Source organism: Astyanax mexicanus, chromosome 13 (assembly GCF_023375975.1).
Source record: "Astyanax mexicanus isolate ESR-SI-001 chromosome 13, AstMex3_surface, whole genome shotgun sequence".
Taxonomy (NCBI): domain Eukaryota; kingdom Metazoa; phylum Chordata; class Actinopteri; order Characiformes; family Acestrorhamphidae; genus Astyanax; species Astyanax mexicanus.
The window spans coordinates 35,074,770-35,101,643 of NC_064420.1; the positions used below are offsets into that span (position 1 = coordinate 35,074,770).

General features: G+C 36.8%; 1 protein-coding gene across 1 annotated transcript; it reads right to left on the reverse strand.

The window, feature by feature from the left end:
• Positions 1 to 7,782: 7,782 nt before the first annotated feature.
• On the reverse strand, positions 7,783 to 25,174 carry si:rp71-17i16.5 (phosphatidylinositol 4,5-bisphosphate 3-kinase catalytic subunit gamma isoform). Its single transcript, XM_022677421.2, has 11 exons — positions 25,026 to 25,174; positions 21,185 to 23,163; positions 20,924 to 20,989; positions 20,168 to 20,393; positions 19,948 to 20,042; positions 19,317 to 19,463; positions 18,490 to 18,580; positions 17,969 to 18,099; positions 16,504 to 16,615; positions 12,995 to 13,152; positions 7,783 to 8,217 (listed from the first exon to the last, which is right to left on the reverse strand). The coding sequence occupies exons 2-11, from the start codon at positions 23,156 to 23,158 to the stop codon at positions 7,960 to 7,962; spliced, it is 3,258 nt and encodes a 1,085-aa protein (XP_022533142.2). The 5' UTR covers positions 23,159 to 23,163; positions 25,026 to 25,174; the 3' UTR covers positions 7,783 to 7,959.
• Positions 25,175 to 26,874: the final 1,700 nt, after the last annotated feature.

The window sequence follows — 26,874 nt, forward strand, 5'->3', positions numbered from 1 at the left end:
AGTGATGGACAGACTGAGTTGGCCAGCAAACAGTACAGGGTCAGTTAGCTAGTGCTAGCTAACAGCGCCTGTCATGTCTGACAGAAATCACCACGTACCATTAAAGACCACGTAAATAAAGACACTCAGCACTTAAAATAATAAGAAACCTGTCAAGATATATGCATTTTATATTATATTTTAGTTAAAACTGTGCTCTAAATGAAGCTGACAGGATTAGCTAAGATTAGCGTGCTATATTAGCTTTTACAATAGTAATATTCCACTGGTCCACTGTAATGATGAAGGGTACTTATATAATCCAGCAATACCAGCATACATTATGTTGATTACAGTTGTGAAACTGATCTATTTGCATTTTACCTCAGCCTCTATATCAATTCATGAAAAAATTACCTTATGTGGACATTACAAATGGTAATATTACTATAAATCACATTTTTAAACGTTTTTTAGCACAATGTATTTAGCTAACTATTGCAATGTCTTTTTTTTTTTTTTTTATTATGCCATCATGCATCAGCTGTTAACAAACAATTGTTAGCAAACTTTTTTTTTCAGAAAGTTGGTCAGTATCAATATAACATGCAATTTTTATACAAACATTTTTTTTTTCAAGATTTACTCTAATTAAATTATTACAAATATAGAAAATTATTAAGTTTCAATTTAAAGTATGTTATTTGTATTGTATACAGCTTTCTATAATGTGGGGGTGTTTTTTGCCATGTTCACGGTTTTGCCTGATTAAATTAAATCATATATATTTTAAGAGGTTAAATAACACATTTTATGGTTTATGAAAAATGTAAATAAATTTTTTTTTAGATCATTTATTTTTCAATTATTCATTTAGCCATCACAGAATCACGTTTTAAATAATTTCACTTAATATTTATCATATTGTCTCCATAGTTAGCTAAGGTATATTTTAAGGTATCCACCCTATCATAACAATTAATGTATTTATAATGACCCCAATAATATCATGTTTCATCTTCCCCTCCCCCTTTCACCCATTATTGACCTAGGATGTTTTGTTAGCTCATAGATTCTCATTTACTTTGTTTCATTTAGAAGAAAAACATATTCTGATTTCTGCTTCTGTTCCGTTACAAAAGGAACTGAACGCAACTTTTGTACTAAATGTTCAAAATTTGTATCGCTTTTTTGTACTACATATAGTACTTATTCATATAGTACTATGTACTTATTAGTACTTATTCTATACTACTGAATACACATACTATTGATATGTTTGCTTACTTATTTACTTTATGTGTTCTTCTTTTGCAGATTTATTTTTAAAGTAAAGTGTAAAGTAAAATGTAAACTAAAGTCAAGAGCTTTATATTCCATCATTAACAGTTATCTACTACTTTATTTAAATTTTATTACATGTATAAGCAACATTGCCCATTTCATTGATTACCATATGAGATATTTTCCATTAAGGTCTATTAATTTTGGAATATCTGGGTATTTCCTCCTTTCAGATTGTATCTCCATATCTGAGGGGCCTCTTGTGTCCAGAGTCGCGCCCTTTCCTAGTGGGCTGAGGGACGCTGAAGTGTGTCATAGCAGCTTAGGCACGGACCATCAGAGCTGAAAAGAAGACCTCCCAGAGCCAGCATGAGCAGCAGGTCTGTGTGAGAGAAGAGCAGTAATGAGGACGCATGTATACAACCTTACACACGATCACACACAATAACGTACTCATTCACTCTAACGGACATACGGTGTCCTCCAACATGCAAACAGGCACTTGCTCAAAGTTAATCCTTTAGAAGTTTAGCTGTATTATTGCAACACTGTTCAAATTTTTACTTCTATTCATACTGCAGCGTTTTGCATGTTGAACTGTCAGCTGAATCTTTCCAAAACTCCAAGCTTTTTATATTTTATATATTATTTTCCCTCAAACTCTTTAACTGTTCCACCAACACTTATTAAACCTGTGCTCCTTTACACTGTGAAAGTGAAAGTATCAATGCCCACAAGGCAGGAAAAGGATAGGGTAGCCAATATTTTTCAGCTTTCTGTAGTTTTTTTTTTTTTTTATAAAATTGGCTGCTTGAAAGATATAGCTCTTCAGGGGAACTGTGGAAGTCAAAAAAGAGGATAATGGCTTTATGACAAGAAATTGTTTTATTTTAAGCTAAAAAGCATGTGTTTACTCCTTTAAAAAATGAATAACATCATTTGCACAAGACTGTTTAGCTTGTTAATCACACCTTTAAAAAAAAAATTATATATATATATATATATATATATATATATATATATATATATATATATATATATATTTCAAATAATTAAACCCCTTTTTGGATCATACACAGTGCCCATAAACAGAAATACACGCCCACAGACATACCCATTCCAAGGGCAGTGTGCGCTGTCAGTCAGATGTGAATTAGGTCAACACTCTCACAAGAGCTAGAATTGCTGTTCTGCTCTGCCTACCACGTGCACACCACACCGCCTACAATTTACTCATGTTCATATAGCTTACAGTTACTCATACATTTACATATACATGCTCACAAAATAAATAAAAATGTGGACTGACTTACAAACTGAAAATACTATTCTATTATAAATAATATTATTTTTTCTTTTTGTAGAAAGTTCTGACAATTGGCAGATTCACACCATATTAAAAAAAGGTCAAAAACAGTAAAAATGGAGACTGAATGTTGAAGGGATATGTGGTCACTTGATGGTGCAGGAGTTTTTGGAGGGTGTGTCTGCACTCAAAGCATGGAGAAGAGAAGTATGAGAAGACGAGTGTGATACTGTGCTCTTGTTTAACCGGACAGTGGCTTCACTGGGAAAGGAAATCAAAACGGAAAAAAAAAAAATTCTGCTGTACAATTTCACACATACACCACTACACCTGTACAAACTCATGCAAACTGCTCTTCACACTGGCTGTGGATGCAGTTACCTGAGCTGACCTCTGTGATTGATGAAGGAGAGAGAAAATATATTTTAGTCAGGTCAGTTCATGGCCATTTGAAAAAAGGATTTGCACTGTTGCTACAGGCAACATTATATTACATCTATTAGGCAAAAATATTGCATCTTACTTTTTTGCGTTTTCACTTTTTGCATGATTGAAATGCAGCAGTTGCTCTTTATATTATTTCAAAATTTTATGAGGAAAGGACTAATATATCATTAAAGATAAACATTTTCAAAGAATAACCATGTATCAACAATTTTTCATTACTTTTGCTTGAAGTCGCTTTATAAATATATATTTGAACAACTTTTTACATTAAAAACGTAAAATCTGTTTCATTAAGTTATTAACTTATATTTATTCACTTCAAATAAAATCTTTTACTTTATTTGTTGGAAAGTCGCGTTTGGAAAAAAATGTTAGTTTAGTTAGTAGATAACGTTTTTCTATGATGTGAGAATATATCATTCTGCTAAAGTTTGATTTGTATGATGGTGGTGACTTGGCAATCTCTGCAACAACATTTTTAAATCTCCTCTTATAAGTGTCCCTATCTGAACCTGACATTCTGACTGTTTTATACACAAACCACCAACAGACTTACTTAGTCTGATAAAGACTTATACCTTTAAAAAACATGGAACCTTTATATTGGAGGTTTATTAACTTATAACGAAGGTCGTCCTGATTTTAAAAAATTGAAAGTGCGTTAAAGAATTATACACTAAAAGAACAATTTTTACACACCTATCTACTGTAAATCTTTCCGTCTCTCTTTCTAATTACCCATTTTTATAAGTGTATACTGTATGTAGCTGTATTTTATTGGAAAAATGAAATACATTATTTTTGTTGTTGACAGCCTATTTCATTCATTCATTCTCGTGCCCTCTGGCTGTTGTGGCTGGTGCAGTGAATGGTGCCATGCTAGACTGGCATGCAGGCATCGCTCAAATAATAAAAAAGAGAGTGGTCGAGGCTCAAAACTCTCATAGACTTACCTCTTAATAGAGTGCGATGTTAGCATCTATATTCTTCAGTTAGTGAATAATACACAGCTCCAAAAAAAACAAAAAAAGAGACATTGAAGTCAGTGTTTGGTCTGACCATGTGCTCACCACATCAGTTAAGCCAGCCTGTGTGTGTGTGTTTAAGTCTATAAGCGTAAGAGAGAGAGACAGTCAGACAGCTAACCAGACAGACAGACAGAGAGGTGGAAGCGTGGATGAGTTAAAAAATAGATCAAAAAAAGAAAAAAATTGTGAAATAAATGAATAGACAAAGATAAAACACTGAATGAATGAAAGAAAATCCGAAAAACAGGTGGAATAAGGGAAGATGGGTGTAGATTGTGTTGGCAAGAAGCTTGCATGCAGGCTCGTCTGTGTGACTGCAGCCTCTCAGACAGCTCTGACAGCCCCCCTACCCCATACTCCATGCTCACCCCCCACCTACTACTGACAACACCCCTGCACCCCCCAAAAAACACCCCATAATACCCCTCCTCTGCCTCACTCCTCCACGCTTACAGCAACAGCAGCCCACTGTAATGCGGCTGGTGTGGGTTTATTATGAAGCTGCATGTGCACTGCAGTGATGCTCTTTTAATGCTGACTTAATGCTCATATTTTAAACATCTGCCTGCTCTGGACAGGTGAACATTGGGTATTTAGTTCAATCTGACAGTTTATGTCAAGAAATAATGATGGTAATTAGGCCTACTTTGTATTGTCTGAGCGGAACGGACCACTGAGAAAATAACGGGATATTTATTCATATGCTTTATTGATTTTCTTTAAATTACTGGTAATTTACTGTAATTTATAAAATTATGTGATTGAGGGCTCTATATATATATATATATGAGTATATATATAATGAACTCATACACACAGACAAGAGCAAAGGCCATACAAGCCGACAGCAAAGGCCCACGCAAACTCAAATGGTGAGTGGGAAGAATGGGATGAAAAAATGAAAAATATTAACCATTGTAAAACATTGCAACTGCATCTCCTCGTGCCGTGAAAATGACCTATGGGCATGAGTTACAGTGCCCTCTATAGGGATACATTTTTTATTACAACAACACTACCCCATGCTTTGAGGACCACAATAATAAGCATGGTTCTTCAAGCTAAACATTACTACCATAATCTACCTCTCAATCCCACATTAGCAGCGTGTAGCTTAGCAATGGAGAAAAGGGAGGGGAGGGAGTGAGGATTGGACAAGCAATTAATGATCCTATAAACGTATCAGGCGTTAATCAAATTTATAATTTGCAATCAGCGAATAACCTCTTTTTTACTGATATGATTATGCAATGTGCCTTCTTACAGCTTTCTCTATATTACTTTAAAGATTGAGTGCTATCCAGTTGTTACGTCTGCATGCATGAATGCGTAGTAGGGGTGGGCAATATGGCTCTAAAATAATATCACAATATTTCAGGGTATTTTTGCGATATCGATATCCTTGGCGATATAGAAAAAATAAAATAATTCATTCATTTTAGGAATATAGTATAATAGTATAACAGTATAATCATAATGTGGCAAAATAAATAATATAGCAAAAAATAATATAATGCAGCAAATAATATTGCAGAATATTAGTGCATGCATATAAACTGCAAACTAAAACAATTATACAATAAATACACCTAAAGCTTCACAGTAAATAATAGACTACTTTTAAGACAGAACAGCCCTATTATCACGATGTGGATTTTTAATATCATGATATTTCTGTGTCACGATATATTGTATACGATATAATATTGCCCACCTCTAATGCGCAGACTGAGAAAACTGAAAGTAGTCAGAGTAAGCGTTTATATTTGCTGATTAATGTAATTTATCTAACCACTTCAATTATCAGATAACTGCAGACATCTGACTACTACAGGATTTTAAAGTGCATGCAAACACACTAATTGTTTGCTGTGTTTGTGTGACTAAACAAGCTCTCGCATTGGTTTGGGCTTCAGGAGCATAACTAAAGACAGAATGTGTTGACAAAGAAATAACCAAGCATGGTTTGATACACAATAGGAGCAGGCTACAGGCTGATAATACACAATAGGTGAGACCAGCTTCATAAAATGCTTGTAATCCTTCTATACTTTAAAAATGCTATTTCTGGTTTTACAATAATAATATGTATTAGATTATACTGTAATTTTCACACTATGAAGCACACTGGATTATAACGCGCATTAAGCAGCACTAGTAAAGAACAGGGGTGTCTTTATGTTTTCTATCTGATTCAGCAGCTCTTGTAAAGCAAAGCGAAGTTAACTAAACTGTAAAGCTTAAAAAAAAAACATTTTCTTTTGTTTGTTTGGGTGAGTAAGGCGCTTCCATTTACTTAGAGTAAGCCTAGATTTCCAGATTTACATTAAGGCTAATGTTACGAAGTTACCAAGTGGTTTGTGCCATGTAGCCTGTTTTAACATGGTAAACACGCAGACTACAGTCCAATATAGCTACTTGCCTCTGAATGACGAAAGATCTAGCGCTGCAGTAAGCTAATGCTAATGCTGCTCCAGTCTCGGGGTTAGGAGCAGGCTACAGGCTGATAATACTCACCTCTGAATGGCAAAAGAGCTAGCGCTAGTAATGCTAATGCTGCTCCAGTCTCGGTGCTGGAGAACTAAACGGAAACTCCTGTAAAACGCTGCACTTCAGCAGAGTGGCTTTACTGATACTTACAACCTGACTGGTAGAATTCATACATAAGATGCACCGGATTATAAGGCACACTGACGATTTTTGGGAAAATTAAAGGATTTTAAGTGCATTTATAGTTTATAGTGCGAATAAAAACGGTAGTAAAATTAGATTAGTAAAAACCTTTCCATATATTTCTTCAAAGCTTTAAAGGGTTTTAATCACACACCTCAATTACAAAACTAATTCTTCTATTGAAAAACTTCTGATTATTAATTTTTAATGAGTATAGGAGTCCTTGGTTCACCACTGGCTGATAAACAGCCCGCAAGTCACATATAATCTCCCAGAATTCAGAACGAGTGCCCCAAGAGTGCACTGCACACAAACACGCACACAGGCGACAGACTTTTTTTCTCTAATCGCGTGTGGGAAGGAGAGAGAGAAAACAGAGAGGGTTCTGATTGGCCTGTTCTCTGCAAAGTTTTTAGTGTGGGCGGGCAGTGTTTTTCCCCCCTCCTGGATGGGATTTTTTCAGCGAGTGAGAGAAAGCAGATCATGGTGGAGGCAATATTAATAATTATTGTAATATGATATCAAATGTTTTTGATGTGCATTTTTTTGTGATATTGTAACTGTCAATTTGACAAATAAAGGCTTCCCCCCCCCAGAGGCAGGGCCTTCGAAAAAGAAAAAAGATAAAACTCATTTCACCTCTGAATACTCTAAATTAAAAAAAGTAAAATTAAATAATATAAAAGTAAAGTTTTGTTAGCCTTTGGTGAGTGTGCAATTTTTGGCGGGGGGATGGGGGGGGGGTAGTGGTAGGGTAACCTCCCTGAAATCAACTTTTGCAACTTGGGATGTCTGCAGTAAGCATCTTAAACCCATAAAATCTGTCTAATGGTTTACTCTCAGCACCATGTTTTTTTTTTTTTTTGTCCCTTCAGTGTACAGCGACCTTGGGTTTGTGAAAGATGCTATATAAATGTAAATTATTATTATTATTATTATTATTATTATTATTATTAAACTGAGGCTCACATTGAGGGTAGCAACGTATTTGCCTGCACTCTACAGTCACTCTCAAACTGTAGCGTGTCCAGTGACTTTAGTATAAGAATAAAGCACAAGACAATATTAATAATGTCATTTTATTTGGATTAGATTATTACCATAATTATTAGTAAGACTTTTAATCAGATCACAGCACTAATGTCTATGCAGAATGTACTAAAATGCACTGAATATACTAAAAGTGCCAACACACACATAGACACACACACAGATTAATGTTGATTAATGTTTTACACTTCTTTACTTCATGCCAAATACTGAGTGGAACCACCAGTTAGCCTGGACGGTCCAGCCCTTCTCCTCACAGTAATCAATCTGCTGCAGGAGGTGCTGGTGTGCTTCCTCCTCACTCTGGTCCTCCTGCAGCGCATTCCGCAGGTAGCGCAGGTCCTGCGCCGCACTTAGCTCAGGGATTCCCGTCAGCAGCATGAGGGAGAAGAGTGTGAGCAGCAGGCGGGACTGGCAACGCAGAGACAGATAGGCCTGGATACAAATGTCCTGCAAGTGTGGGACAAGAACTGAGTGAAACAAATGGCAGTATAATGTAGAACTCCACCTTTATCAAAAATTCTGCAACTTTAAAGAGGGAGTAAGTTTCAGGATTTGGGGATTAGGCCTCTCTGCTAAGAATGTGTAATTACACAGAGCTTGTGGAAGAGTAATTTTAATGCAGGTACATTAACCTCTTATATCTGTCTCATTTCTGCTGTATTTTTTGTAGTGTTTTTGTTCTATGTTGCACATTTTTTGCACGTTTGCACTTCATGTTGTCTACTGTATTGTTGTTCCATTACACCATGATTCCAGAGAAACGTAATTTCGTTGCACTGTGTACCTGTACTCAGATATAATGATGATAAAAGTCTCTTGAATTGAGCCTCTTGAAATAAAATGGTCTGTAACAATACACATCAAACTTCTTTCTGACTTTCTTATATTGAAAAAGAAAAAATAAATTGCACTGCTACCTGCAGCAAGTGGTAAACATAACTAAACATAAGTTAGTCATTGTATATATCAGAATATGTTTATACTGATGTTTGCAGTTCATGTTGTCCACTGTATTGTTTTTCCATGTTGCACTAAGGTTCCGGAGGAACGTATTCTGTTACGCTGTTTACCTGTTCTGAGCCTCTTGAATTACATTATATAAAGTATATGGTGTGGTATTTTGTTAAATTATGATATACTGTTAAAATGTAGAAAGAAATTACATTCAACAAACCCTACAAACCAACCAGACCACTGAGTTTCTAGAATGTATAATATATGTATATTTTTATAATTTAGGTGGAGTTATGAGTATAACTTAATTTTGGGAGATTGATCTACGCCAGGGGTGTCAAACTCATTTTGGCCGAGGGCCACATTGGCATATTGGCTGTCCTCCGAGGGCCAGATGTAACTTATAAATGTAATAAAATGTAACCAAATGTAATATATGTAAATGAATGTAATTACTCCTTAATGTTAAATAACTCTCAATATACTATTTATTCAATCAAATATTACAGTTGCATGGAAAAAATGTTTGCTTGTTGCTCTATTAACATAAATCCTTTTAATTTGTCATGTCATGAAATCCAAAAACTCCATCAATCAAGAACCAAACTATTCAAGTGAATAGAAATGACATCAAGTTATATTAACTTTGAAATTATTAACTGAAATAAGGCTTAATAAATATAAAATCAAAAATTGTGAGCTGTTAAGAACATAGCATTTCCTCAGATTTAGCAGTTCCTCATCCAACCACTAGTGGGAGCTGCAGCAGCAGCACCACAAGTCCGCAGTCTTTACTGAGTCAGAGCTACAGCCCAGCCACGGGCTACAGGGCTCAGCTCAGCCAGTCTGGAGCGTTTTTACAATTTTTAAGTTCTTCTGTGTATGAAATAAAGATTTTTGTAACCGAATAATACAGCTCTCTACAGTTCATCTTTCAGCCCAATCAGCTAACAGCAGCCGTTTAGAGCATGAGTCACTGCTGGGATTACATTATAAACAGGTCAGTTATCGCGCTGCTAACCTCAGGATGTTTATAACTACGGAGTTTAGTGGACACACCACGGCTGCAAGGTTAGACTGTTGAAGGCTACTGAAGACTATTAAAGGCTATTGGAGGTTATTGAAAGGGTTATTGAGGGCAGAAATTAGTAAAGGCTGGTTAGATAAGTGATTCACGCCCTCGTACTTTGCTGCGGTGAAACTGCGACTAGCGCTGTCCCAGTGATGTTTATTAACGTCATTAAAACAGATTTTGTCAGCTATTGTCTTATAAATATTTACACAGAACTTATATCTCTCCTAAAAAGCGTTTATTTTGGTCAGTAACACTCTTCGTAACACAAAAGGCATACCGGTCTTTCGCCTTGAAGCACAGCCGTCCGTCTGCATCAACTTCTCTTTTTCTGGACATTATGGGATAAACATTTATATGTCTCAATTCCACCCGCGAAGTTACACCTTCCCTCCGGCAGGGTTTCCACATCAATGACTACACTGCCGTGTAGTGGCAGTAAGCCGTAACTTTGCGGGTAATACAATCGACAAGCATTGTGGGAAATGTATTTTTTGGTCAAAGAACGCTTCTGACTTATTTATTATAGACACTAAGATCTTACAAGCTCTCGCGGGCCACATAAAAAGACGTGGCGGGCCACATTTGGCCCGCGGGCCTTGTGTTTGACACATGTGATCTACGCCCTTACTCCTCCCACTCACTTCATGGAAGCTGCCCCTAACTACCGCCCAAATCCCCCCTTTTTCATTCTAGTCCAAGGGCATGGAAAAATATATATATCTTAAATTTATTTTCCCACAACCTGCTACAAGGCTCCAAGGCTAATTCTACATCCCAGCTTGAACTTTTTACAAGCCTTCCACTGGAGCCACTCTATATAATTGCTGGGATGCTTCCTGGGCTGAATGAGATGGCTCTACATTGATTGGAATCCTGCAATGTTGCCCTTTTAGGTTGAGCAGAACATAAGGACTCAAGCTACGTGATTTAGACCTTGGACTGAATAGTTTTCCCCCTACCTGAGGATGAACTCCAGGAGAAGAGAGGTACTTGCATGCCACAAAGAAAAATTACATATTCTTAATATAGAAACTCTCTATTAAAAAAGATACATGTGTGTCTACTGGTGGTTTTAAAAACTAATTAAAATTGTTATAAATGTTGCGTTCTTAAGATAAGAAGTCCCAGTGGGTAAGATTTGCTGGTCTGTAACATTCCATATCAAACTCCTTTCAGTGACTTTCTCATTTTGAAAAAGAGAAAATTAATTGCAATGCTTTCTGCAGCAAGTGGTAAACATAACTAAATCTAATTTAGTCGTCATATATATCGTAATATATACGATTATACTGTATGTATGTTTTTAATTGATGAAACAGCAGAAGTGTTTTGCTGCTTTGCTTAGTTTATTAAAATGAATCATGTTTTTTTCTGCCAATTAACATAAAGTCTGACAGCTGACCGAGTGGGTGGATTTGTTCAGGTGGGGGAGGAATGATTTCCACTTGGATGTAGAAATAAGCAAATAATTTGATAAGCATGTAACTGAAAAAGTTAGTAAAAAAAAATCTAATCTATTCAAACATTATGTAATATTCTGCAGGAAAATACGGCATCCCTCACATTTATTTAAATGTTGTATTATTTATGTTTCTGTCCATCAGAAGTCTTACATCTCTCCCTCGAATGCAATTTTGACATATAACAAGTGTTTGAGTTCTTTATGTTAATAACATACACCAACCACAATTTCATATAGCGAATTAAAGTGACCCAATTAATTATGCACTTTTCCTTACATAAATATCTCACATGAATTTGCTATCCCACCTTAAATGCTGCTAATTTACCATTCCGCCTTAAAAGCTGCTGTGGCAGCACACAGGCTTCAGGCTGTAGTTACTATTTTTGGCTCTTTTAAGGTGGAATGGGAATCCACGTTCTGTTTTATATGGACTGTTTGTGATTTCTGCACACTCTAAGCAGAAATATGTAAAACTCTTAAAACACTTTATCATCTACTACAGTCTAAAACGGAACCGTGTTTTAACGTAGAGAAAGGTTTTTTTTAATGCAGGGAAACTGTTAAGGTGGAATGGAAATGTGTTTTAAGATGGAAGGGAAATGTAAACAAGAAACTAAAAGCTTCATAGGCTGCAGTAGACCTAGTGCGGAACTAGTTACTCAGATGAGTAGTTTTACAGTAAACTGGTGTATTACAATTTTTTAGGTTAAGCCTTATTTTTCTTTTTATAGGTTACTTTGAAAATTACCAATAGCCAAGCTTTTTTAAAAGGCATTAGCCAAGCTATATAAATGCATTCCTACATCTTCCCTTAACATTAAATACTGTAGTCCCAGTGTCAAAATATGTGGATGAGATGGGACAAAAGCCTTATCTACAGGGATTTTCAGTTACATTGTTATTTTCTATTTATTTAGAATTAAATAAGAAATGATTTCTGTGGGAGAGATCCTGTAGAAAATAAATTAACATTTAATGGCAAGAAAGCTGATGAAACATAGCAGCCAATAGCATTGTGTGTGTTTTTGCAGGATTAACTGTGGATTTTGCACTATAATATGTTATTTATGACTATTCAAGTTATTGTGTGGTATGTGCTTCATTAGCTGAAGTAATGGATTTATCTTTTACGTGCTGTAGACATTACAGTAAGGAAGTGAGACACTGTAAGGATTGTAAGACTTCAGTTTAGTGAAACATGTGCCTGCACTGTGCTGGTTTCCATTTACACCTCAAAGAAATAATTGAGCCATAATTATCACTGTATAATTCGCACCCTGCTGATAGCTCCTATGACTCTGGCAAAGATAAAGCGATGCTCTTTTGCACAAGTATGTCTGTCCAGACAAATGTCAGGTTCAGGTTATATTAAAAAGATTGTGTAAACAGCTTAAAATAAACTTTGGATTTAGACCACTTTTACCTGTTATATTTGGCCTCCTACTGCATTAGTGATTGAGCATATCTGTCCCAAATCACTTGTATTTGGTTTAAAAGTTCTGTCCACTTTCAATATAAATCATCAAAAGGCGGTCTAGACATTAAAAAAGGAGTATTTCGCTCAAATGACTAGTGTGGCATTGCTGAAGAATGCATGTAAGCATGTAAACAACAGATAAAGCAATGGTTACCTTTCTCATTTTGGGTGACTTTTAAAAAAATATGTGTGTATGTGTCATATGTTGTTTTTAATGATGACCCCTTTTTTCATGGTTCAGAGAAATACTTACCTTAAACCTCCGGAAGTAGAGGCTCGATTCCCCCTTCACCCTGCCCATGACATACAGGAAGTCTGGAGTGAGGACAAATGGTACCCTCTCTCTGTTCACACCCAAAAAACTCTTAGTGTTTCCCAGGATGTGTCCAAAATCAATGTGAAACAGATTCCCTTTGGAAAAATAAAAATAAAACAAATGAAATCAAGACGTTTAGAACCACCCCTGATGAACTGAAGTGAAGCTAAAGGAACTTGACCTTTTACAACTAGCAATTACTGTAAGTACTGGTCATTTTTAAAATGGTCTTCCACTTTCCCTGCATAAAACGCCTCTAAGAAAATGGCTCGTGATTATTGGGCTGAGTGCTCTTCATGCTGTTTAATGCAGTTCATAAAGTTTTCTTTAAGTACACTGAAAAAACATTTGGGTTTAAGCAATCAGACATTTACTGTTGTTTTTTCAGACACTTAGTGCAGTCTCCTTTTAGCCCCTATTTTTAGGAGGTAATGTGCATGCTCAGGTAAGACAAATTCTGCAAATTCACCTTCCACCCCCCAGATTTTACCCCATTATCTTCCCGATTTGTAAGGCCTTTTATTCTTTATTCATATGAACTCCCCTTAACACTAGTAAAGCCCCCAACACTAGGAGGGTAAAGACTAGCACACTCTTTTCAAATTGCCGCTGATCCAGGATTTAAACTGGCAATCCTCGGCTCATAGTAACAGTGCATTAGTGTGCTGGACCCTCAGAGGAGAATGTTAGCATTCTGATGCTATCAAAGATTAATGAGGCTGTTCCAGATGCAGCCAATCAAGCTCATCCCCTGACACTACCTTACACTTGAACTTGGATGACTCATGATACATGTTTGAGGAATGAGTTCATAGGCTTTGAGTAGATGAGCAGATCCTTTCGTTCTCCATCCTTTGGGCTTTCCATCACTTTGAAAAAGACATTTAAAGCTATGAATTGTCTATAAAAATCCAGCTATTAAAGCACTCACATACAACAGGAAGCATCTGTTAATTACATGTTCCAGTAATTTTGCTCAGCTGGAAAATGAGTGGGTTGTTAACGTATATGAAGTAATAATAGAAGCTGAAAGTCTTGTCTGTCATCACATATTCATCCTTTAATCCCAATGAAAAAACGAAATAATTTGCCTAGCTGTTTCAGTACTTTATAAGGAGAGATAGTGTTAAAGAAGTGTTAAAAGAATGGCGAGACAACTGTACATTTCATTACAGAAAGTATTATTAGATTTTGATTTTAAATAAAAATCACTGTATAAAAAGGGACCTTCTGAGAAACTATACTAATGCTGAATTTAGAAATAATTATGCTCTACAGCTTACAGATATCATGTTAATCACTGCTGAATTGTTTTTTTTTTTAATAAAATGCTCAAATCCTATTGAATTGCGGCTTAAGCCTTAGAATAAATAAACTATCAATTAAATAATAATAGAAAATTATTTTTTAAAACTTGGTAACCATTTATTGATTATGTTAAGGACATTCCACTGGACTAGACAGAATGTATACAGGCAAAAATAAATATAGTTAAAACTCGTTTATGTCTCCCACCCTTTTTTGTTCCCCAGCCTATAGATGTACAATGTATGTACATAGCCTTCAAAAACACATTTAAACATAAATATGCATGCAAAGTGAATTCAAGAGCATTTTTGTAAGAAACTGAGGAGGAACATGACAACTACATGTATAAAAGTTACTATGATAAAATTCAAATTCAATTAATCAAAACTGCACAAAATAAATTAGGCCACAAAATTAGATATTTCACTTCTCTGCATTCTGTAAGTACATTAGTAAGAAACTCTCACTGTATCTTTTTTCCCCAATATAAAAAACGAGTACAAAATCAGATGAGCATTCATTATTTTTAACAAAATTTATTTTTTTTATAATGTTTTTTTGACAAGCTGTCCGGTCCCGACCCACAGCTGAGAATTGCTGATATAATTTAAAAATGTTTTTTAAATATTATGATGAAATATATATTTTTTTCATATTGTTGTTAGGCCTACCTTAAGTTTTTATTTACAGCTGGTTTGACCAGACACTGAATTCTGTAGCTGATATTGCCCCATTCAAGCTTTTTACTGTACCAAAGCGACATCTGGAATGATCAGAATACTGTTTGATTGTTATTTGATAACAAGCAGTTATCAAGTGAATAAGAAACACAGTGAGGAAATAACGAGGAATAAAATGGCAGAAATTCAGCGAAATTCATATTGTGCAGTTCAATGCAAAAACGAATGTTGGCATAGCAATGCTTCAGCTCTTCCTACTAAAATGAAATAGATTAGTATGTTAATATTCAGTGTATTACGATGCCAGAAACATGGAATTTGGACATCCACCGTATGCAGTCGATGGATGCAGAGCAGTAGCCAAATGGAGTTTCTCAAATATATGTAAGTGTTTGTACTTCAGCGGTCCCTGTTCCAGTCAGTCTGCTTTGTTTAGAGTCGTTGTTTGTGAATAAGATTTTTGTACAGTCACTGATAAGGCCCTTCTGCCTGGTTTCACATAAAGAGCTTATTTTCTTTGAAAGTACTTCTTCATCTCTGCTACTGTGTAATCAGCTCTTACCTTCAGAGCAGCACTTTGTCTCATTTAACTCTAAAAGGGTATTATTTAGTACAGCAGGCGTTATTTCTGAGTGTAGTTCAAAGTGCTTAGGTGTGCTGAGGCAACATTTATTTCTGACAACAGTTGTTTATCAAACAGCTTGAACTTGTGAAAGCATGTTTTACAGAAACTAAGGCTGTAAGCTGACTGGTACAGTATAAGTGCAATTTGTAATATGATGTTGCAATAGACCACCAAGGAACTAGAATTTGCAGAAAAAACTGCCAGTATTAAATGTACATATTTTTTACTTGCAAACTATTACAGTACCAGTCAAGAGTTTGGAGACACCTTCTCGTTTAATGTTTTTCCTTTATTTATTTATTTAATTCATTTTATTAGACATCAAAACATTTAAGGGACAGATATGGAAATGTCTAGTAAACAAAAAAAGTGTTTTTCCTCCGCAATCCCCTGACCTAAACCTGATCAACTGAGATGATGGATGATTTGGGATGAGCTGGAGCTTCACAGCGTGGAGGAAAAGCAGGAACTATTGTTCAGCACCTCTAGGAACTCCTTCAAAACACTGAGGAAACTATTCCAGGTGAGTTTAAAATACCATAAGTGTGCAGATCTGTCTTCAAAGTTAAATGTAGCTAAATCTAAAATATAAAACATATTCTGGTTTGTTTAACACTTTTGGTTTACAAAATACTTCCACGTGTTCCTGTATAGCTTTAATGTCTTTAATATTAAATTTACAATGTAAAAAATTATAAAAAGAAAGAAAACACATAAATAAGAAAAGGTGTGTCCGAATTTTTGACTTGTACTGTATATAGAAGCAGCTGAACACTTAAACACAAAATACATTTTGAAAATCTCACCTAATTCCAACTTGCTCTTTCTCTTACCTTGGTTTGTTATCATAATGTTGTCATTGTGTCGGTCACCAATGCCCAGCACATATGTGGCCACACAGTAAGCAGCACATGAGTTGACAAACTTCTCCATGGCTTGGTATTGCTGTTTTATGAAGAAGACACAAAATAGAGAGAGCAAACATTTGAAGGTGGGGGTGAAAGGTCCTGTGGTCACCAGGTCACTTTCTGCGTCTTGCATATAAGGGTTTATCTGGATAAGGTCAATACACCCACGATGCTTTTAAAACAGATACAAATCTGATCAGTAAAAACAGTTCAGTACAGACGCAAGTCTGTGCCACATGTTATAGCAGTGTAAACACATCCAAAAAACTCTCCAAGATCCATAAAACTGTGACACCAGTAATAATGGCCACAAAGAGAAAATTTACATTTTCCATCCCACACAATAATCAGGCTGCAGTCAAACTAACCAGGTGATGTGAGCAGTTCTGTTAAAGTAGAAATCCGGTGTGAAATGGACTTGGGTTGTAGTGTAACATGATAGCGAGTACAAACTTTCGTCAAACAGCCCACCTCTATTCGCCCCCAGCATTCTGAAAAACAAAGCTTTTAGCCGATGCTCCCAACAGGCTTACAGTGCTAACGATAGGGGCATAGCATTACCCATGCAATTTTTCACCATTATCACCATTAACAAGCTCAAAGTAGCTCCAAGCTTCATAGGTAGAATTCTGAGAGGCCTGATATTTAAAACGAGGAATTAACAGCTTTGAAAGTGCACAGGTAGTTTCTATTTAAAAAACATTGTTTATATAGGCATTACCTTGAGATAGATCTCCGGCGCCATCTTGAAATTAAGTCACACTAAGTTGATTGCAGAGCACGAAGGAATAGGTAGGATAGGGAAACAGATTGCAAAATGTATTGTATGGAAATGCATAAATATCTGTAATAATAATAATCTGTATAATAGTAATAATAAAAAAGTATCTGTTCCTACCTTAAGGTATTAACACTAGCATTTTAAGCTTGTTGGGAAAATCTGCTAAAAGTGCTGTATTTCAAAATGCTAGGGGTGAATGGAGGTGGGCTATTCAAAAAAAGTTCATTCTCATTGTCATATTTTACTACTATAAGTCCATGTTATACTGGATTTATCCTTTAATACATAAAAAATAGCAATTTCTATATTTATTGTCTACAGTTTTGGCCCTCTGCTTATCTATTTTAGGCAACATCTGTGCTGTGCTTGTGAGTCAACAGTACACAAAACCTTTTTATTTCAGAAATGAAAATTGCATATCTAAATACTCCACCAGGTAATAGCTGAGAGGACCTATCTTTCAGGCTATGTTCAGAGCATGGCCGGCATCTTGAAAACCTCCATATTTTTTCTGAGAGAAAAGTGTCTCTGACTCACCCTGTATACAGTTTAATCAATTCAAATACAATATATCATTTTTTTGCATTGCATAAGGACCCATTATCATACCTTCTCCAAAAGGGGGCACTTCTCCCTCAGCCACTCATAAAGGGCATTATTTTTGAATGCCCCTGTTGTTCCTCCTTGATTTCTCTGAATAGCAGCAATGGTAACAGCATCCCTCACGATTTCAATCATTCCTGCGTTACAAATAAATGTTGAATATAAAGTGTTTGTGCTTTATGTGCTTCAGAGTGAATACATACGTTTACTTCAGGGTCACTGTCATGGTAAAAAAACGTTTTAATGGAAAAACGTTTTTTTTTTTAATAAAAAGGTTTTACGTAAACTCTGTTACCATTCACTCCCCAGACTTCACGCTGTTCATTGAACAAGTAACAGTAAACAGTAAACATAAAATCAGACAGTTGATTTCTAAATGATAGGCTAAAGAAAGCTTATAGAAATATTATTTAAAAATGAATTACCACAGAAGTTTTTTAAATGAAAAATATAACATATTGTAAACTGTAGGATATGCCTTTTTTAATATCTGTGCTCAGTCAAAAGAGGTATGCCTTTTCAGTTACCTATATTATATCCTGTAGATATACAGCCATAGGGCACGAGGTTGAGATCCAAACAATTTTCCTGCCAAATCGAGTCCATCACCATTAGAGTCTAAAATGTAATATAAAATCATGCATAGTTATTATAATGATAAAACAAGCTTTTTATAAATATACATATAAACACAAAGAATAAATACATGGCGGGACAAATGTGTAAAAGCTGGAAATGAGAAAATGGCACTCTATTCAGCAAGGCTTTGCCTTATTAAAGGGTGTGAGATTGAGTATAGTTTAGGTGCAAATCACATTGCTGTTCCAAATCATTTCCTTTTCCATTTTCCTAACTTTTGAATCATAAATCACAGAAGACTAACAATATGTAAGTGCACAATAGCTACATAATTAAAAAATTAAACTCAAATAGCACACAAATCAATCAACAATAATATTAGTACCACTGACATGAAATAAAAAAAAAAACATTGATTATCTTCTACAGTGGCATCTGTCAGGAGGTGGGATATGTTGCACTAGGCAGCAAGTGAAGTCACTTTTTAAAGTCTTGAGGTTTTAAGTAGCAGAAATAAAATCCAGCATAAGGATCTCGCCACTTTGACAATAGCCAAAAATAAGTCTAGGCCCACCTCACAACATACTGGACCTTATGGTCTTGGTGCCAGATAGCACTTTCAGAGGTCTTGCTGAGTAGCATTTCTCAACAAGGAAGGTTGAGGAATATGAGAAAGGTGGTATTTAATGTTAATGTTATGACTGATCACTGTAAATACATATACATTGATGTTTTTAAAAGTATGTGAAGAAAATCTTAAGCAATTAGCAATTACCTGGATGATGAGCATGTCCTGTCTGAGGTCGTCACCCTGTTTGAAGATGATACCTACTGGAGGACCAGCTGGTGCCTCTGATTCCATACAGGTGAATTCAAGCCAGAGTGGCTTCTTCTTGGAGGGCATGACTTTACATTCTTTCAGCTGTCAAAGAGTGTGGTTTAGGTCTGGTTACAAACACTGGACACTTGAAGGTGAAGAGGAGTAGTTTTTAAAATATGAAAAATGTATTTATAAATGTATTCTTCCCAGTTTGGAAGACCAATTACCCAACCTGTTCTTATGAACTTTCTCTATCACTAGTAATGCTCTCAAAACTAGGAAGGTAAAGACTAGCACATGCCTTCTTTGATACATGTGAAGTCACCCACTGCCTGCGTTTGAACTGCCGCTGATGCAGCATCACTGGAAAAAAGTGTGGTATCTCCAGCTAACTGATGCCTGTGATGACCATCATCACATTAAGAGTTATAGGGGAGAGAGCGCCATCTACCCACCCAGAGAGAGCATGGCCAGGACTCTGGCTCCGGCTGCTGATGCCAAGCAATAGACAGGATTTACTGATCTACAATAAAGCAATAAAATCTAAAGTGTGTCTTAAAAATGTTAAAAACTAAAAAAAACTCACAAGAAGTGTGCCAGCTCTGACCCGGGGATCAAAAGGCACCTGGAAGTCTGGAGGAAAATTGTGCTCCTGCAGAATTTCTTGCAGTTTCTGTGAAGCTGATATAGATGGTAAATAATGAGAAAAATATTACATTAGTTTATTACTTACTATAACTAAGCACTATATTGCTATGTTGTCCTTCAGTCATTTCATATTTTGAAAAAAATTCTGTCCGTATTACCTAATGTTGAAAGAGAGGATTTCTCTGGATACAGCATTTTCACCTTGATGGCGACATCATGCAGGGCTTTGACAACTTGAACCTGGCACTGAAAGCTAGACAGCATGGCTTCACCACAGCCGAGAAGATAAGCCTCCAGTATGACTGCCATCCTCTGACGGAAAAACGGGCAGCCTGCCACCTCACTCCGCAAGTACCAGAAGAAGAAATGGCCTACACGCTTGCTCTGTCAGAGAGATATTGAAAGTTAAAATACCCAACACCACTCACAGAAAAAACACAGAGGGTGTGTCCTAATTAAGTATACTCAAATGTCCTGCAACAGAGATTATTGATGACCTGCATGCACTTAATATTAATTAGGACACAAGTTGCCCCCAATGCACCAGTCGCTGCAAGTGGACCTGAAGCTGAAATATCTTTAATACACACCCAAAACCAAAATGGAATGGAAGGAAAATCACTACGTAGAGTAATAATGCAATAATTTTAGCCACATGAGTCCCAATAAGTTTATAGCGCCGATGTTTTAATAAAAATATCAATATTTGACGCCACTTATCAATACAATATGATACAATAGAAATTATATGGTATATTGCTAATGATATCAATATATTGTCCCACCCCTTCTATTAAGTATTAAAAAACACATACCTAATACATAGTAGTATTGTTTAGTACACAGTTGGGATGCAGCCTAAATGACTCTAAAATCCTTAATTGCACTGAGTTTCAAAAATAAGACTTAATTACCCTGAGGGCCCGCTGGATTAAGAATCTTGCCAGGCAGCTGTCATGGTATGGCTCAACCTTCAAGGTCTGTGGGAAAGATGTGATATATGAGCATAAAAATGCTCATAAAATGAATGTAAATTAATATGTCATTGTAAATGAAGCATATGTCATATAGGTTCTAGATGTAACTGGATTATATCATTGAATGGCAATGAATCATTAGGTAATCCAAAAAACCCAATAACTTAATAATATCTCATAATTACATATGCTTTTTACCTGGACCAGCTGCAGCAGATACCTCAATACCTCCTCATTAGACATCATCTCCAGCCTCTGGACAGCTAGTCTCCTGACCTTCTCATCTGTGTAGTCTACACTCAGCAGCTCTAAAGCAACTGGCAATTCCAGGTCCTCAGGCCTCCAGTATCCCAGTAGCCAGTGAACATCCTGAACAGCACTAGGATCCAACCAGTCGACAGTGCGAAGGAACTGTGGAAGGTTTGAAGCGTATCGAACACTCTCCTGCCTGAACCTGCTTAGACGATCTTTGACTGTGGGTGTTGGTGGAGAAGTCACAGGTGAAGAGGAAGAGCAGGTTGCAGTCGTGGGAAGTGGCACATCATGATCTACTGAAGGAGATACTGCACTAGGAGGAGCTGTGATATCAGATGATGCCCTGCTATGAGGAAGAACAACAGGAAAGCTGTAGCGATCCAGCAGAAAGGTGATGGCCATGGATTTGTCCACATCAGGGTTGGTGGCAGTTGAAAGTTTGTCTGCTTCATAAGTGAACGCTTCTTCTTCTTGTTCTGGGAAAGACCACATGTGCAGTGTTTGTGGCCCCTGACTTAGGAGAGACCTGTGGTCAATCAGCTGAAGGTTTGCAAAATATAGTACTTTTCCTTTGGATTTCTTGAAGTCTGGAACTTTGGATTCACTGGTAGGGGACTTGGATTTCTTAGAGGGTTTAGTAACCATGCTGCAGTTGATCGTGAAGCCTAATTTGGCTCCACGAGGTATAACCTTCAGTGGCCTATCGAATTCCAGCCAGGTGTTCCACAGAACCTCTTCTGCAAATTCCTTTGAGGAAGAACAGACTGAAGATATGACCTTACTGCCATAGATAATCGTGGCCTCTACTTGGACAAGTTCTGGGGTTTTCTCTGGCATTTCAGGGATGTCAAACCCAAGGAGCTTTACCCTAAAGTTCCTCTCACAGTCCCAGAGTGAAATCATTACAATCTCTTCAATTTCCTTGCCTGCCAGTGAGATTTCTTCATGGCAACTGGAGAGACCTGTTAGACTATCAACCTGAGGCCAGTATTCCTTTCTCACGGTATCATCTGGAAGTGATGCAACGGCAACCAGTGTGAGGTGAATCTCCAGCACATTCTTCAGGCAGTGTCTGACCCAGAGGAAAGCAGAGAGCTGAAAATTTCCAGACAGATACTCCTCCCTTCCACAGACTTTGAGAACATGCTCTTCTGCCCATTTCGGAAAAGCCTGGTCACCTGAGGGCATTGATTCCCAAATGGCCATAAGAAGGTCAGCAGGGGTATTGTTCACGTCAGCCTTAACATGAAAGCTTGTGCCGGCGTGATGCAGAGTTATTGGGAGCTTTCGTTTGACTTGATCATGCTGGTCTTTTGGTAGTGGTGCAGAAGTCGTCCAGGGCTCTGTGGCATACTTCACAGCTTCACGTCTTCTTAGTTCTTCCTTGCGCGGTGTGGCAAACTTTCTACGGGCAAAACTCGGCTCACTTAAGCGATTAGCTGCTGCACTGTCTAAATCATACCCAATCAAATCGTTCAGAAGCCTCTGGTAGCACATCTTCTCTTCCGAGTTCTCCTGCTTCGCCAAGACCTTGATCCAGACTGTCTGACATCCTTTAGCATCCTGAAACCAGGGTGCGTCCAGTGTTTTCAGCACCTGATAGTCGTCATAAATTTCAAACTCATCTTCATCTTTTGTGTATAGCAGGGTATATTTGTCAGGATCCAGGAGCCCAAATGGGTCTGGAAGCCTACTGGTCTCCTGTAGAACCTTGCAGAGCTGCAGGCGGAGCTGGTGGACAGTGCACTGAGCTGGGACACTGACTTGTACAGCTTCATGATCCTGTGCAAATCTGACGCCTTCTTTAATGGGTAACTTGCACATAAACACAAGGTTGTTGTCTGAGCGGAACAAATGCTCAGGGATCTCTTTTGGTATGGACACTTTCCGGTGGTATCTTTCCCAGTTCATCTGCATACTAGCTAGAATAAAAATGTATTTGTTAGAAATGTAGCTGTTCTCCAGCAAGTTATCATGTTTTTCATTGTATTGATCCAAATGATAAATATTAACTTTTATATTGTAAATAACTTAATATAATTTCATTTTAATTCCCCACTCCTTATCAAAGACTTGTATCACTGAATTGATTTAATACATAGATTCACATATTTTTCCAATGTTTGTTAAGACTTTAACAAAAAATTAACAATTGAATGTATAACTGTAATGGGATCTAATTTTAATGTTATACTCAAAGCATGGTCAAAATAGATAAAAAAATAAATAGGATATTCCACATGTTTCAGTGATAGCTGCCATTTTCAACTGGTTTTAAAAGATAAAATACAAAAATCAGATTGAATAAACTAAGCCTGACAGTAATAATACAGTTTGTTGAGACTAGTATGCCATCAGACTTTACCATTCCTCCCCTGGGGGAAGGAGGAGTAACAGGAGGACAGAGGATGAGGAGGAGCAGTAGCAACTCAAATGGTCTAAGTGCAATAAAATAACACATACGGACTAAGTGCAATAAAAATTCTATTCAAATACATTCACTGCATATTTATATTTATAGTTATACTAATTATATTTGCTGTTTTATACTTTTGTGTACTTGCTTTGCACTTTATATTGTAAGATTGTTTAGTTTTATTTTATTACTCCCTGTCACCTACTCTTTGTTTCTATCTGTGTGTACTGTATTGATGCTGCTACTGGAACCCTAATTTCCCTGAGGGAACCTCCCAAAAGGGATCAATAAAGTTCTATCTATCTATCTATCTATCTATCTATCTATCTATCTATCTATCTATCTATCTAGTAGTGGAACTGACTGCATTTCTACCACTATGCAGAGGTAAGTTAGGCTTAAAGAACATCATTGTGTCTTTCAGTGATATGCCTTTTCAGTTGTCATTCATAATTGTCTTCATACACAAGGTGGTATTTTAAAATGTAAGCATATCATTTTCAGCATATTATAGTTTCAGTGGTTTTGATGAATGTTATGATGACTTTTTTGTCATCTCAACATCAAAGGGAATAAAGGAAAACATTTGCATTGTAAAGAAAATACTTATGTAGATTAAGAAAGGGAAAATTAACCATTTAAAATATTTTGGCTGTGTAAATAATATGTTTTAGGACTATCAACACTTTTAACTGTTTCCTACTGGAACAAACAAGACACATAGAGGCAACAGAAGTTCACAAACCAGTTCTACCACGTCTTTAAACAATGTGACGCTTTAGACTGGAAAATGAGTACAACCAGAAAATGTTTCCTCATGTCAAAAGCTGCATACTATTGGGCAGGGGCGTAGCAGCAAATTCTGGGCCCTGTACACACTCAATTTCAGTGCGCCCCTATCCATGCCAGCACACAAGGAACGTGAGCAAAAAGACAAATCAGAATTTTCATGGGCCCCTCTCCCTACTTGGGCCCTGGGTAGTCAGGTCCACTTTTCCCCCCACTACTACGCCCATGCTATTGGGTACCAGATATGATCATGTTTGCATTAATTTAAAGCTAGGAAAAGTTCTTACAATGTGTATTATACATAAAAAATGTACATCAGATGTTTATCAGTTCAGTCTAACTTTGGTGTTGCATTGCAGTTTAGATATGTAATTATGTTGAGCCTATTCTTCCAAAAATAGCATTGTCACATTTGACTGTGTTAAGTTGTTCTGCATTATTTAAATCATTGTAATCATTTATTTAATTTATCTTCTATAAATTTCTTTACAAAAAATAATAGCTTGTTTTTCAAAGAAAACAAGTGTGACCTGTACTTGTAAGCTGAATAGTAGCTTAGTTTAAATCAGTATCTCTTACCTGTGTTTCAGCGCTTTAATGTAGTCAGTCTCTCTGGATTGAATGCGTGCGTATGATTCCCTCTTACAGTAAAAGCTGAGTGTAATGGTAACGTTTACACTGTTTGGTTGTGTACTTCCCCATTCCTTTCACCTGAGGAGAAGAAGAAAATCTGCTCCTCTAAATTCTTCCTCTCGCTGCTGTGGCATGAATGACTCTTTTGTGTTGCGTGTAAACATAACTTTGAAGGTGAAAGCTTTTTAATCCAGTCTTTCAAAACTATCTTTGAGGTCAAGCTTTTCAGGTTATCCAATTTATCTTCTGTAGATTGCTTGACGTTGAAATTAATGATTTTGCCTGTTCTGTTTTTAGATGTTGACGTTTTTGAAACAGTTTAAAATAAAGGGTTGACCAAGATCTCTGAATGTAACAGTCCCTCCTGCTATTCAGGGGCTCGAGCTCAGCCTGATCGGCCTGATGGTGGCGCTATAGCGAAGCGTCAAATTTCAAGGTCCATATCTCCTACCCCGTATGCATACCTGTCAAGTCTCCCGTTTTGGCCGGGAAACTACCGTATTTTACTCCTCGTTCCCGCCGTCCTCCCGTATTAGTACTTTCCCGTAAATTTCCCGTATTATATTGAAATTTAAAAAACTTTATTATTAAGGATACGGGGCACTGACCGCGGTGTGCCTCTAAACCAATCGTGGTGCCGGTTCAAGGAGAAAGTCCCGCCTTTCAGAAGAAACAGCCAATCAGCGGAGCGCAGAGGAGGGTCAGTGTGGGAAAGACCCAAACTGAACTGATCAGGGGTGGAGTGATCAAAAGAAAGAAGTATCAATTAAAGATTAGTAATTGTGTAGGCCCCTTAGGACTATTTTTTGCTGTCCTTTTAGTAAAACCTCATAATACTATTTTTAGGTCACCAACAGTCATTTTGCAGAATTTGTGCACCCTTTGTTCAATTTAAAGGGTTTTTAATTTGGCTGTATTAAAAGAATGACATATGTAGGAATGTCCACAACATTTCGGTGTCAACAGAGGTAGACCTATCAGATTCTGATAATCTAATTGTAGTCTGTAAGTGGTTCACATGTGGTTATTTTAGATTTTTTATAAACCTGTCTTAAAATGTAAGGTATACTGAACCTCGGTTGGGCTGGTGGGACGCCTTTAAGCGGACGGATGAAAATATCCCTTATTTTTAAATCCAAAACTTGACAGGTATGCCGTATGACATACTGACAAAATTTTATTTTTCTCCTGATTACATGTCTCATACCCTACAAATAAGCAAATATAACCATTAAGCTCCGCCCACTTAGATGTTTAGCTAATTTACATAATGTGCAAATTCACACAAATATTTGGGCGCAAATAGTCTCTGGAATTGAATGCCACGTGCACATACATGGTATCAAACGACAGCCAAGAACCTGAACTTTTATAATAATCAAATAATTTAATAATTATAAAAATTAAAGTCTAAATTATCATAGTCTGTAGCCTCCAGGCCCCGCCCAAAATATGGCTGGAACCCCTACTGCAAAAAGCATGCTTACACAGCTGTAACACAACAACGTTTTTAGCGATTGTTCCGAGATAAAGATAAATCGCAAAAGGTCTTGGAACTTAACCTCTAGGTGGCGCTATAACCAGCAAAGAATTGTCACGCAACCACACATTGTCCGATTGACATAAATTGACACATTGGCAGGGTGATACTAGGTGCTGTCCTGGATCAGAATCTATGACTACAGTGTCATATACAAAAAACATGGCCGTCATCAGCCAATCAAATCTCAGCATGTACTTGACAGCCTTAGAATGGCCGTATCACCACGCAACTTGATGCACATGTCCACATATT